The sequence below is a fragment of the Citrus clementina genome, unplaced genomic scaffold (assembly GCF_000493195.1).
Source record: "Citrus clementina cultivar Clemenules unplaced genomic scaffold, Citrus_clementina_v1.0 scaffold_5, whole genome shotgun sequence".
NCBI lineage: Eukaryota > Viridiplantae > Streptophyta > Magnoliopsida > Sapindales > Rutaceae > Citrus > Citrus x clementina.
Window position 1 is genome coordinate 35,815,828 of NW_006262201.1, and position 13,875 is coordinate 35,829,702.

At 35.5% G+C, this 13,875-nt stretch overlaps 2 protein-coding genes across 6 annotated transcripts; both read left to right on the plus strand.

Annotated features, from left to right (window-relative positions):
• The first annotated feature begins 674 nt into the window (after positions 1-674).
• LOC18043129 (WD and tetratricopeptide repeats protein 1) lies at positions 675-9,955 on the plus strand. 5 transcript variants are annotated; one of them, XM_024184358.1, is made up of 20 exons: positions 675-1,145; positions 2,160-2,228; positions 2,379-2,456; positions 2,597-2,731; positions 2,835-2,942; positions 3,045-3,173; positions 3,453-3,568; positions 3,656-3,773; positions 4,107-4,212; positions 4,553-4,698; positions 4,870-5,040; positions 5,134-5,244; positions 5,923-6,034; positions 7,142-7,494; positions 8,432-8,522; positions 8,645-8,755; positions 8,835-8,905; positions 8,979-9,106; positions 9,339-9,455; positions 9,668-9,955. In XM_024184358.1, exons 1-19 carry the CDS (start codon positions 1,074-1,076, stop codon positions 9,418-9,420), a joined length of 2,307 nt encoding a protein of 768 aa, XP_024040126.1. In that variant the 5' UTR covers positions 675-1,073; the 3' UTR covers positions 9,421-9,455; positions 9,668-9,955. The 5 variants fall into 5 exon arrangements, with proteins under 5 accessions (XP_024040126.1, XP_024040125.1, XP_024040124.1 ...); XM_024184357.1 differs by having other exon boundaries at positions 9,767-9,955; XM_024184356.1 differs by having other exon boundaries at positions 9,339-9,955.
• Positions 9,956-12,313: 2,358 nt separating this feature from the next.
• On the plus strand, positions 12,314-13,554 carry LOC18043130 (homeobox protein 2). The gene is made up of 2 exons (XM_024184429.1): positions 12,314-12,793; positions 12,934-13,554. The coding sequence occupies exons 1-2, from the start codon at positions 12,630-12,632 to the stop codon at positions 13,457-13,459; spliced, it is 690 nt and encodes a 229-aa protein (XP_024040197.1). The 5' UTR covers positions 12,314-12,629; the 3' UTR covers positions 13,460-13,554.
• Positions 13,555-13,875: the final 321 nt, after the last annotated feature.

Consider the following 13,875-nt stretch of genomic DNA (forward strand, 5'->3'; position numbering starts at 1 on the left):
GATAAATATTTTACATTCTACGATGAATTTTTGAATTTATGAAGATTAATTCACTCTTTCTTATATTATACAAATGAATCCTCTTGCCTGATTAATGAATTTGGGGGAAGATATTGAATTTTTGAATTTTTCTTAAGCTCATTTCTGACGTAGATGGTGGTTGATAAAATAATCATTACTATCTCTACTGAAAGATTCTAGAATCTACCATTTCTCATCGCATTTTTTTAGACAAAAACTCTGCATTTTCCACTTTCTCTTTTCGGATGCCAGTGACACTTCTAACGACTGTTTTTCTCTTTTTCAAGTTTATCGTGGGTTTATCCTCCAAGTCCCTCCTAGAAACCCAATAAATCATTCCTAATAGCAAGTTCTTAAATATTTTGGATAAGATAATGAGTTAACCAGAATTTTATTAATTTATAACTCACGACGATAAATATTATAAAAAGATTAGCTTAAAGCTCAACTGACCACCGAATTAAAATCCTCTTCAGTTCTGTTCCATTGGTATGCATGTTGGCATATTGCGTACGATTCAATTATTAAAAAAAAAATCAATAAAAGTAGGAGGAACGAACTTGGCCTTCACAGGAAGTGGGCTAGTTTTGTTCTCTGCAAAGGCTGCGGAGGCCACCACTAAATGCGCCTGTTGTTTATCTGATATGCCTCAATAAGTAATAGACTAAGCCCAATGGTCCAAGTTCGCAAACAGCATGCATCCGGTGCTTTCACAGACCACTGTAACAACAAATTGGCACCGGCGCGTAGCGCTTGACAAACGCATTTCATCAAATCAAGCGGCGTTAAATCCACGCAACGGTATAAACCGTACAAGTGAGTCCGCAGCCTCGTCGCTCCCACTTATTTGTTAAAAAAATTAAAAATTGTTGTGCGTGGAGAAGTGTAGAAGTAGAATCAAAGGGCTTTGAGTCTAGAGCTCACGAAACAAGAACATAAACATAGCGCATCATGGCGTCAAAAGCGAAAGCATAGTATATATGATATAAGCTATAGTGCAAAGCCGAGGCGTTACGTACAGCATTCAATCGAATTCACGTCGTTTCCTGAAAATGGAGAATTTTCCTTTTCACGATGGCAGTATTTATGATATGCTTGACACCAGACACACCGACACTCGCCCCGTAATTTTCATTTTCTCTGATCATTGTTCTTATTTTTAGTTTTAATTCAAAATTTAATTTATTTTTATTATTATTACTTTAACTTAATTTATACCTTTTTTTGTATGCCTTCTGGTTAGATTTTGCTTAAATTTGTTCAGGCTTCTAATTTGAGGATTGTTCAATCAAGTCTTTATAGGTTAGTTAAGTGAAGATGAATTTGATGCTGGTCCTTGAAATGAACAGTTATGATTGGCTTATATTGATGGTTGGCGAAGTGCAAATCAAACTTAAACATCCGATTGCGAACCTTAATTTTGTTGATAATCAGTTCGAAACCAGAAAATTGGTGGCATGTGAAATGAAGTAGAGATCATCCAAGCTGGAACCATTCTATGAATGAAATGATAAATTGGATAAGGTGTTTGAATAATACATGAAAGCTAGGATTTGGTGCTTTGCTAACTCTGATGACAGTCTTGTTAGTTGTTACAGAAGAAATATTCTGCATATGATAGAGTTGAGAGTGCAATTTCCCAGCTGTTACCTTTGTAATTCCATTAACACTGTGTCATGTTAGGCGGTTGCATTATGTTTTCTTATTATGAATCTTTTAGTAGATTTTTATACGAAATGTGCTTTGCAAGTAGAATAAATAAGCTTAGAAAGAGAAAGAAGCATGAAAAGGTAAATGATATCTTCATGCCTGAGGAATGTTGGTTTGGTGCTGGAGATACCTTTGAACTGAATCTATAAATCCATCCATCTTTTATCTGCCTGCAGATTTTCTCGCTCCGTTGTCTTCTATTATGCTTTTGTTTTTTGCTTTTTCTTTTAATGGTGAACTTATTATGAATTGCATGCTTCTTATCAAACATGATGTGTTTGGCTAGGCAAAAGATAATGCCATTCCAATATTTTGCTTAAGGAGTGAGTGCTTGCCTCTCTCATTAATCTCTAATGAGTTTCATGGTAATATTTTTCTTCATTCTAGATGTAACTTGACTTGGAGAATATTTTTTGCTGTTTATGTAGGATGTCAATCACAGTTTGCAAATGCACTCGTCTTTGGTACGGAGGCTTTCTCAAGAAAGAGAATTGGAGGTTTGTTTTGGTTTTAGGTTTTGTTAGCATGAATCCTCTAATACATTCTTTGTTTTTTCTTTCCTTTTTTTATTTCTTATTTTATATTTTTTTGGGGTACTCCATTCCTTCTTAATTAATTAGCTTAAGTTCTTTTTAATCTCTGAACAGGGGCATCAGGGTTGTGTGAATGCCATTTCTTGGAACTCCAAAGGCTCTCTTTTGATATCTGGATCAGACGACACACGTGTAAGGGATTCCTGTACTTGTCATGTGGATTTTAAAGTTCATTTCAGATATTAGATAGCATTGAAAAGAATCGAAATGTAGCTCCAAGAAGGAAATATGAAGTTTTGAAGCATAGTTGATTATTTAATTATTATCTGCAGATCAATGTTTGGAGCTATTCTAGTAGAAAACTTTTGCATTCCATAGATACCGGGCATTCTGCAAACGTATTCTGTACTAAATTTGTCCCTGAAACTTCGGATGAGCTTGTTGTCTCTGGAGCTGGAGATGCAGAAGTAATGTTTTGATTATTTTTATTTTTATTTTTTTGGCAGTGGATGTTATTTGTGAACCTAGTTAAATGTTATTGTTAAGCTGCACTTAATGATCTTTTCGTAGGTCCGGTTATTTAATCTGTCTCGCTTTAGTGGGAGAGGACTTGATGATAATGCTATTACTCCATCGGCACTGTATCAGTGTCATACCAGAAGAGTAAAAAAGTTAGCTGTAAGATCTTACAACATAAGTATCTGAATATGTATATAGATTAGATATCAAAGTGTGTTGTCTTACGTTTGCCTCTCATTGTTTTTACCTGCTTTGAGGCAGGTTGAAGTTGGAAATCCACATGTGGTCTGGAGTGCAAGTGAAGACGGGACTTTGAGGCAGCATGATTTTCGACAGGGTTCTTCTTGTCCTCCTGCCGGATCTTCTCATCAAGAATGTCGTAATATTCTAGTGAGTAATAGTTGCTGATATATTTGTTCATGTTGAAATCAAATGGCATCACATCTATGCACATTCTATATGCTTTTCAACGGTAGTTTAATTTACATTAAAGGTTATTTGCCTGGTTGGCATTGAAGATTTTTTTTTAATTTTGAAATGATTTGGCGGTTTGGTTAATGTAATGATCTTTTTGTATTCGTTATCTCTTGGCAGGCCCTTTTTTTTTCCTTTCATAATTTTAATCTAGTCCTCCTGCATCATTTTTCTTTTTCTTTTTCCCCAATTCAGCTTGATTTACGGTGTGGAGCAAAGAGGTCGCTAGCTGATCCCCCTAAACAAACTCTTTCTCTAAAATCTTGTGATATCAGTTCTACGAGGCCTCATTTACTCCTGGTTGGTGGAAGGTACATGGCTAATACTATATGCATTTGTTTGTTTGTGCTTACTTTGTATTCCTTTTTCCTCTAACTTCTCATCGCAAATCTTTTCAGTGATGCATTTGCTCGTCTGTATGATAGAAGGATGCTGCCTCCACTAACTTCCTGTCAGAAAAGGATGTCACCACCACCTTGTGTTAACTATTTCTGCCCTATGCATCTTTCTGAACATGTTAGTTTAATGCTTCTCTGTTGACTTCCTTACTGCTTTATTAGTTCTTTTATCAGTCATAATCTCATGTCCTTTTTGGTTGGAAATTGCAAATGTTATCTATTCTTGTACGAGATTTTTCAGGGAAGCAGATTGAAACTTGTTTTGAAAGTTGTGCGGTTTAATTTCATGATATTTTAAAACATGTTTTTTGGGCACTTTATGCGATGCGTAAATAATCTGTATTTTTTGTACTATTTCATATAGATTTCATGTTCTAAAAAGTTCTACAATACTTATCTATTCTTTAATGTTGTTTTATAATGTTGGTTGTGTTCTTTCCTCTTCTTTTAGGGACGCTCAAGCTTGCACCTGACTCATGTTACATTTAGTCCCAATGGCGAAGAGGTTCTCCTTAGTTATAGTGGAGAGCATGTATATCTAATGGATGTAAATCATGGTATGTTTAATCTGGCTGCAGCTTTTGCTTCTATTGTATGCATGTCAATACTGATAGCTGTTGGTTGATCTTTGTGTCAATCTAAGTACCTGTAAATCTATGGTTCTCTCTTTGTAAAGTTCAGGGAATCACCTTAAGTGTGATTAGGCTGGTAGGTTGCAAAAGGAACCATTTCCTGTTGTCAAGGGTGGGTATTTTATCAGTTGAATACTTTATCTCAACGAACGTTTAAGCTTGCCACACAGTGAAGCTATTTCTTTGGTTCTTCAGGAGTGGGTAACATTTGGGTGTTGTGTAAACTTGTTTGGATATACTCATAGTTTTCTACTTTATTTTGCAGCTGGTGGGCGTGCCATGCGATATACTGTAGGAGACGCTTCAAAAATTATGAGCTTTACACCAACACTCAATGGGTTAGAATTGCAGCCACCAATACATGATTTTCTCCAAACCAATATTCGTGTCAGGGGGGAAGTGGCCACAGGGGTGGGAATCTTTGCTTACCTTTTGTTCTTGTTCTTGTTCTTGTTTATTTATTTATTTATTTTTTTAATTTTTGGGTAACGTAGCAGTGTAGATTTGGGTAATCTTTGGGATTATTCATGCATGTAATTTCTCTTTCTCATATGCTGAGCTAGTCCATCGTTGTTGTTACAGCTTGGAAAGTGCAGAATGTTAGTTGAAATTGCTAGAAATTCATTGGAAGAGGGGAAACATCCTTATTATGGAATTGAGGCATGCAATGAAGTTTTGGAGGGGCATCTCAGTGGCATTGGACCCATGCTGAGGCATGAATGTCTTTGCATACGTGCCGCCTTGTTGCTTAAGGTTACTCGGAAACTGTTTTATGTTAGATGTTGAGATTTATCTTTCCTTCATATGAAATAAGTTTCTTATTAGTCATTTACCTTTATTTTACAGCGCAAGTGGAAAAATGATGCCCAAATGGCCATAAGAGATTGTTACAATGCTCGGCGGATTGACAGTTCTTCCTTTAGAGCTCACCTCTACATGTCTGAAGCTCTAGAGCAGGTAAGTTAAATCATTCTAGTTCTGGTTGGTTTTTTAGTTGATACTGAACAAAGGCTGTTGGTATCTGCATTGTTGGCATTCTATATTATCAAGAGCATATCATATTGTCTTGCATAGGCCTCAGTGGTTTGCTGTTCCCTTTTTAATGATTGTACTGGCTACAATTTTTTCAAGGTAAATTTTTTTAGCTTAAATACCATGATGCCTTTAGAGTTTAAACTATCAACTATAGAGTAATTCTTTAATATTTTCTTTTTGTTTTTCTGATAAGAAGAACTTTTATTATTATAAAAGAAGTGAGATGGAGTAGAGCTCCACCACCAGATTCACAATAGATCTATTAGACAACATTTTACGGTATAAATATAATCCCATGCAAAAACAGCAACATCAAGCATTAGCGCAAAACAGTTGAATGGGTTTTATTTGGATTTATTTTTGAATTTTTCATTTTATCTGTTTTCTGGGAGAACTTTGTAAAGAGTACTGAAGCAGTATGTAACCTTTATCCAAGAATTAGATATTTTAGAATATTTCATCTAAACTCTTTCTTTTATTAAGAATTGAAGATGATCCATTATATCTCATTAACTCGGCATGCAAAGTTGAAGGTACTGAAACTTTCGCTATATTTCTTTTACTCACTATTGTCACTTCCTAACTGTTAGTTTTCTGCAGCTTTGCAAATATAAGGAAGCTTTAGATTTTGCCATAGCCGCCCAATGTCTGGACCCATCCAATTCTGTGATGGCAGAAAAGGTCGAAAATATAAAGAAGCATATTGCTGCAGGTTTGTGTCTACTCATTGTTGTGTACCATTTTTGTGTTCTTCGTACTAGAGTTTCCTATCATTTGACTGTTACTTTCATGGTGGTATGTTCATGGAGGAGCTGAAGTTATTCTACTTTGGTATATGTGTCTATTAATAATGGCTGCATTTAAAGATATTCTATGAAGTATTTTGTGTGTCACTTTTTGTCCAGTAATGTTATGGTGGTATTTCATCTCAATTTTGAATTATTTTTAACTTTTTATGTCACTTGTAATATCCTTGCCTGACAAAGGTCAATTGGTGATTGGATGTGTGTTGAATGTCTTATAATATTTGAGTACCTTTTTGTATAAGATATAAATATAAAAGTGCTCGTCAATTAATACTTGAATGAGAAGCTATTGGGGAGACCGTTCCACTTTTAGGGAAGCATGGATGTGCAATGCATTTGTGTTACCAACCAATTGTGTTTTAGTCCTGCTTCTAGGATATTTGTTAGTCTGATTTTTAGTTTTAGGTGAAGGGTAAATAGTTTATTGTACTTTTTCATAATCCACGTGATGAGTGTCACCTCATTGGGATAAATCTTTTGGAATATATTTCAAGATATGTGGCATTATTATTGTTGTATTGTTGCAAAGATCGGATGTCGGAATCCATTTTGATTATTTCAACCCTCAGATAATTGAAAGCAAGCTACTGTAGATCTACTGCAATGGATGGTAGAAGGTTTTTGTTAGCACTTGCACTATAGTGATGGTATAATCCAACTAAGCCTAATCATTTACAGATATTCTTGTCACAAAATTTACTGAGTACATCTCAATATCTCATTGGAGCGGGAGAGATTGTTTCATTTCTCATGACCTGAGGTCTAGAGAACACCTATTGACTGTACCCCTTATATATATATATAGAGTTTCACTTGATTTATTTTTGGTTTTAATACCTTTTGTTTCGAGATCATCCAGTTACCTATTTGCTCAGCATTTAAAGTGAATGGCTTAATATGTGATTAAATGTTGCTTGGTAAATGTAAAATTAGTGGCTAAAGGCTTGTATGGACTTTTTTATCCTGCAGATTTTAGCTATTTTATTAATGTAATTGTATTGTTTCATAAATAGCCGAAACAGAGAAAAATAATAAGGCAAATGATGGAGGAGCAAGGTCCGAACCTCGAACTGGAAGAGTACTTTCACTGAGTGATATAATCTACCGGTCAGAGGCTAATAGCGATGCTTCACAAGATGGTCCAAGATCTGAAAGGGAAGATTCTGACTATGATGAGGAGGTGGAGGTGGATTTTCGTACATCTGTACCAGGTGATGAAGGGCGTGACGTAGAAGCCAATTTTCTGCATGGAAGTTTGAATGTGAGAATCCACCGAAGAGGTGATTCAGCTAGAGAAACTGTCGATGCAAATGGTTCCTCTGGATCGCCTTCGTCTTCCTCACAAAATGATAGGATTCCTTATCAGGTTCGTATTCATGTTTTAATTGAAAGGGTAAATTTCGGATTACCACCCATGAATTGACTATCTTCAAATCTTTTCTTACTTTTGAAAACCTCAAATTATCCCTGCTTTTATTCAAAAGGTAAGGGAAAAAGGGGGGTAGGTTGATGAATTGTTTTTGATCTTCTTAACAAAAATGGGGGATAAATTGAGGTTTTTAAAAGTAAAGGGGGCTATTTGAAAGATAGTCAATTCATGGGCGGTAATCTGAAGTTAACCCAAATTAGACATATCTGAACATTACAATGATGGAGATTCTCAAACTAGCTTCTGGTCCTCCAATATTAGATAACATATTTGACAGTTTTAGATATTTTTGATCATGCTACTCATTGCTCTGGCCTTTTTGGATGAGGGACCTATTGGCTTGCCATTCTCAATGAAAATATATACTGCCTGTTTGATTGTTTATCTTGACGCAAAATATCAGTGAAGGAAAGAGAGATCAAACAATGAAATGGTATAGAAAAGTAGTTAATCAAATAGTGTAGTACAATTTTCCTTATTTATCGGATTACTCCCCTTGTGAAATGACAATCTTGAAAATACCTTTCAAACTATTGTAAACCTCAACTTACCATGGACCTCACACCATCCCACCCCAAATAAAACTAATCCCTCTCCAAGGTTGGTGTGAATGGGGTCAATCCCCTTGACCTCTTGCATCACTACAAGAAGCCGGACCAGCTGGGTTGTCCTATTGTGGCAATAATACAGTGTCTTTCTTACATTGCCTTGTTTGATTTTTTTGAATAATACTATCTATATCAATCAACAAGCACAGAAATATGGTCTTGGTTTTCACAAAATTGGAATTTTACTATTTCATCTATATTGGGTACTCCTTTTCATTCAATCATCTTCCTTTTACCAATTATGCTATCCTTTTGCTTTATTGCAGCCTGAGACAGTTATTGACATGAAGCAAAGATACGTTGGCCATTGTAATGTTGGGACTGACATTAAGCAAGCTAGTTTTCTTGGTCAAAGAGGTAACTTTCTCTTAATATTTCTTGTTTGCTTGACATTTAGATCAGTGACTTTCTCTTAATATTTCTTGTTTGCTTGACATTAGATCACAGTGATAATGAGACATCTTATTATTAATTTATAGGTGATTATATAGCTAGTGGGAGTGATGATGGTAGATGGTTTATTTGGGAAAAGCAAACAGGTAGACTGATTAAAATGCTCCTTGGAGATGAAGCTGGTAATGTTATTTCCAGTAAGGAAGAGTGTGGGTTGCTGCTGTATTTTTCAATTCTCATCTTAAGCAATTAAGATCTCTTCTTGTCCCTCTACAGTTGTGAACTGCGTGCAGTGTCATCCCTTTGATTGTGTGGTGGCAACCAGTGGCATTGATAGCACAATAAAGGTGAGTGTGTTGAGAGGGATTAGATTCAAGTGCTGCATTACAGTTATTGTAACTTTCACTATGCTTGGTTTAGATATGGACTCCAAGTGCTTCTGTTCCATCAATTGTTTCTGGAGGAGCAGCAGGACCGGATACAGCAGATGTATTGGAAGCCATGGAAAGCAATCAAAGGAAATTATCCCGTAATCGTGAACACAGCTTGTAAGACTTGTGAATATACTTTTTATACATCTAATATGATTGTTTTGACTCATAATCGCTATATTTTTATTCGGGGTATATGGTTTTTATTCTTATTTTTATTTTTTGCACACTGTATCAAATACATTAAATCTGGTGAGGTGGCCTTATCTAGTGAATACTGGTATTGCGACATGACATATGCAAGAAGTTAGTCAGCGCTCATCTGCAAGGATATATTATTATTTTTCAGGTCCTATGAACTTCTGGAGCGGTTTCACATGCATGAGTTTTCTGAAGGGTCTCTGCGTCCATTTGAGTGTGCTCAGAGCTAATTAATCAAGTGCATGGTTCACATAGAGGTGTACAGGTAACTCAAATTTATTTATATTGACATTCCCAGTGATAAATTAGTTTATGGGTTTCAAATAATATGACAAGAAGATAAATCTTTGCTAGAATGTGCCCTGTTGGAAACTCATAATCTAACAGATAATAGTGTTGATTGTTATCGTATTACAATCTTACTGTTGTAAGCTGAAGCTTTGGTTGTGATACATATAACGTGTCAATAATCAATAGGTGTGAACTGTTGGCTGATAGCTGCTTCTGGATGAGTCAAGTTTCTTCTTAAAAATAGACTATTTCTAAGAATTTTTTTAACCCTCTTGTCCGTTACAGGCCTCACCTCACTGGCTATGAGAATTGAGAAAAGTCAGGAAGGGAGGTACAGGCAAATAAAATAATCTTGGCCGTTGGATGTTACTTGACCATGTAAAAAGCCTCTGGGTTCCACCAAAATTAGTTGTAAATTGAATAAAGCAAACCGCAGCCTTAGCCTCTTATCACCATTAAATTAAACTTTCCTACTTTTGCTTACTTTTTTTTTTTAATTTTTTTATAAAAGCATTTGATTTATTTATATATATTGTTAAAATTATTTATTTATTTTTTGAGTATACATGTTAGTTTCTTCACCTGTCGCATCATTTAATTGTTTCTTGTTAAATCTCATCTTTAGTTCATTTCCCATTTGTGGTGTTGCTTTCAATTTCTTGAAATTTCCATTAACATAGAGAAGCTCCAGCATATTTTAGTTAACCTGAATTCATCACTCATCAACGCTGACCATTTTGAAACTAATGCTGACGGGCGTTAAAATTGAAAGTTGCCGCAAAGAACATGTAATGCGGGATCCAATTGATGTTTTTAATACAGAAGGTTGGAGTAGGAAATGGCCATATAATAAACGTAGGCCATTGTGTTGTGATTTCGACTAAAAATGTTAGTCAAATTGGACATGCGTCGCTTAGTTTTTAAATTTTCGGCCTTAAAGAATTATTGAAACGAACAAGTAGGATGACACTGTCGGTTGAAACTCTATAGTGGACCTTCATAATCAAATTGGGACTGCGTTGCTGATCTGTGGTCGTAATTTTTCGACATATTAAAAAAATCATTGAAATGGACAAGCGGAATGACACGGTCGGTTGAAACTCTTTATATTTAATATGAGGGTTAAATAATCTGTTGCACAATTTTGCACTGAAAAGTTTTAGTTATTACTTACAATAAGTGTAAATCCCGCATAGAATGTTTGAATGGAAGCAGTCCGTGTATCTGTGATTCATCTCATTGGCTTTCTTGTGTGGCCTGCATCCCCTCGATTATATATTATTAAGAAATCTGCAACTATAGGTGAATTTTTTTTTTCTTTTTATGTGAGAACAATATTAAATTTCTTGAGAGTACGAATTCTCTAATTCTAATGGGTTGTTCACTAGGTTATATGAATATATATCGTACACAAATAATCAAAAAAGAAAATAAAGGAGCGTGTATGTAGAATTTTGGAGAAGAGAGACGGGCGGTGGAATTTGAGTTTGTTTCTCAGGAGAAAACTGCAAGTAAAATAATTGGAGGGGACCAGGCTTAGACTCAGGCAGGCTCAGGGATGGGTCCTCCTCCTCAGCCAGTCAGCCTCAACGTGAAGTTGATGAAACATAAGCCTCCGTTGTGAAATTGTGATGCATGCAGGCAACGCACGTTGTGCACGTACGCTGTTAAATAAGTGTGGTCCAGTTGATTGTGATCGTGACATCTATCAATCATCTATTATTGTATAAAGAAAGAGATTAAAGCAAAATTCCATGAACACGCTTATAACTGAGCATCCAACTCAAAACGTGCTAGCTAGGCCTAAGCCTAGGCGTAGGCGTGTTCCCTTTAATCTCCTCTTTTTTTTTTTTTTCCATTCCAGGTCTTTGATTCCTATCTCAATTTCCCATTTTAAGAAATCTTAATCGTGTCATTGTATCTAACAAAAACAGTTTTGGCTTGCATCAGACTTTGTATTTTATGCCATTTATCAAAAAACAAAAAAAGAAAAAGAAAAAAAGGACCCATTAAACGAAGGTATCTTCTGTTTTTTTTTATTTTTCAAACATCTAGAATGCTCTATAAATTCCCCGTTCCACACGTCAGAATATCAATATGGCATTAAATAAATATAAATAAAACAAGTAAATATAATAATCCACACCTTTGAGGAACCGAATTACACGAGAAGCCAGTCTCACATCTTTAGTAGAATCTAACATATGACTCTTGTATCAATTTATTTATTTTTTAAGCTAATTTGTAACGACAGCATAGGAATATAATAAGAGGTTGACCAACCACAGTGCAACGACAGCATGGTAATATGCTTTCTTCCCTGGCAAAAGAGAAAAAGGCACCCACAATGAACGGTAACAAGCAAAAGAAAAGGTCAATAATACGAAATATTGTCCCAAGATTACAAGAAAAATACTAATTACCGCCATGAATGTTAGTAAAGCTGCTAAGGCATCATTTGATTGCGATTTGATTTGATGTACCTAGTGCATAATTTAGTACGAATACATGTACAAAGAGAGGGACAAAAAAGGAAAAAAAAAATTGATCCCAATCGATGATCATGATGATCATGATCACACATTCACATCACACGATTGATTCATTCATGATATGATTCTTTGCGTGATGTGGCATCCAAACCAATCCCGTTTAGCTTATACACCGAATCTCCAATTTGTGTCTGGCCCATTTTGTTTATATTTTTCCATATTCGATAAATTTCCTTCCGTCTTCTATTCTATATTTATATCTATCATCATCTACTCTCTTTTCTAAAATAATATAAATATGTATATTGAATAAAATATCTTCGAACAAACAGATAAAGAATACGTATTTACCGGCCCACACCGAGCTAACCTCAATTATGAATTCCTTTCTAGGCAAACAAAACAGCTTGATATTAATACAATTGTCTTTTCACGCACGCGACAGAGAAAATGATATCCACCTCAACTTAAATTAAATTAAACCGCATTATGTGTATATCTACTTCGATATAAATAGATGGGTTTATTTTATTTTCCTTTATTTTCTTCGGGCTGTGTGGCCGTCGGGGCTGCTGCGCTATTATATATATACTGCCATTTCTCTCTCTTTTCTTCTCTCCCTCTCATATTCTATCTTTCATACAAATGAACACAGCATGACAACAAACAAAGAAGCTAACAGTAATATTATTGCGGCAACATCAGCAAAAGATTCACAATCACAAGCAAGCTGCCCCGCCGAGTGTTGCATGTGCGGTGATTATGGCGTTTCCAATGAGCTTTTTCGGTGCAAAGTTTGCCAATTCAGATCCCAACACAGGTAATTAATTTTTCATTCATTACTTGCTACCAATCAATCTCTTCTGTAAAGTTTTTGTTTCTGCATGTGTGTGTGTGTGTGTGTGGGTTGTGTGTGTTTAATCCATTTAATTGATTGCGCTTCAATTCTTTTATTTTCAGATATTGCAGCAATCTGTATCCGAAAGCTGAATCGTACCAGGTTTGCAACTGGTGCCTGAGCCAAAGGGATGAAAAAGATAAGTCACAGAATTCATCCAATTCTTCTTCATCAAACAAAATCAATGGCCGAGAAGGAGATGATAGCAAGAACGTCAAGAACAAGAAAAAGAATCATGACAGCAGTAATAATAATAATAATAATAATAATAATAGAGTACTACTTATGAAAAGCCAAAGAAGCATTAATTTGAAGCTGCAACAGCCCAACAATAAACCCATCGAGAAACAAAGATCACCAGAGAGATTGCCGCCGCCTCCGACGCCGACGCCGAGGACCCGAAAAAGGATCATAACAAATGGAGCTTTAGAGGAGAAGAATCTTATTAAGAGAAAAAAGTCAGAAGAGATGGCAAACAACAACAACAATAATAATAGTAATAGTAATAATACAGTGACCCCCGTCAGAAGACCATTTTTTAGGAACAAGGTAAGAAGATACAAGCTTTTGGATGAGGTATCAAGCTAAGCTAATCACAGTGAATGAATAATATGATGATATGCTCTATCTATATCTTCTTAATTCATATGCATGCAGAATACAAATGGTCGCTGTGTTTGTTTTCTTGTGGGATTTTTCTTTCTTTTTGGGTCCCAAAATTATGATCGCATGGACAGTCTTTAGGGTTTAATATTGAAGAAGAGTGCTTGTTTTGACTCTTTAATTCCCTCTCCATATAATAATGTCATGATAAACGTGGAAGAAATTAACATTGGAGAAAATCTGAAATGATGAATCCGCCGATGACTATCGTAATTTATGATCATGGCATTGTTCCATTAATTTCCGTTCATCCATGTTCCACAAGCCTATATACGTGTATGTCTCTGTGTGTGTGCGGAGTGGCCCTTCATTAAGTTGAAATTGTATATCTTGAGTCATAG

Excerpts from the sequence above, each read along its gene's own strand:
- LOC18043129 (XM_024184356.1), top strand. The coding sequence starts at position 1,074 with ATGGAGAATTTTCCTTTTCACGATGGCAGTATTTATGATATGCTTGAC. Across the intron at positions 3,774-4,106 it reads CTATGCATCTTTCTGAACAT|GGACGCTCAAGCTTGCACCT; the intron begins GTTAGTTTAATG and ends CTCTTCTTTTAG. Across the intron at positions 4,699-4,869 it reads GGGGGGAAGTGGCCACAGGG|CTTGGAAAGTGCAGAATGTT; the intron begins GTGGGAATCTTT and ends TTGTTGTTACAG.
- LOC18043130 (XM_024184429.1), top strand. The coding sequence starts at position 12,630 with ATGACAACAAACAAAGAAGCTAACAGTAATATTATTGCGGCAACATCA. Across the intron at positions 12,794-12,933 it reads CAATTCAGATCCCAACACAG|ATATTGCAGCAATCTGTATC; the intron begins GTAATTAATTTT and ends TTTTATTTTCAG.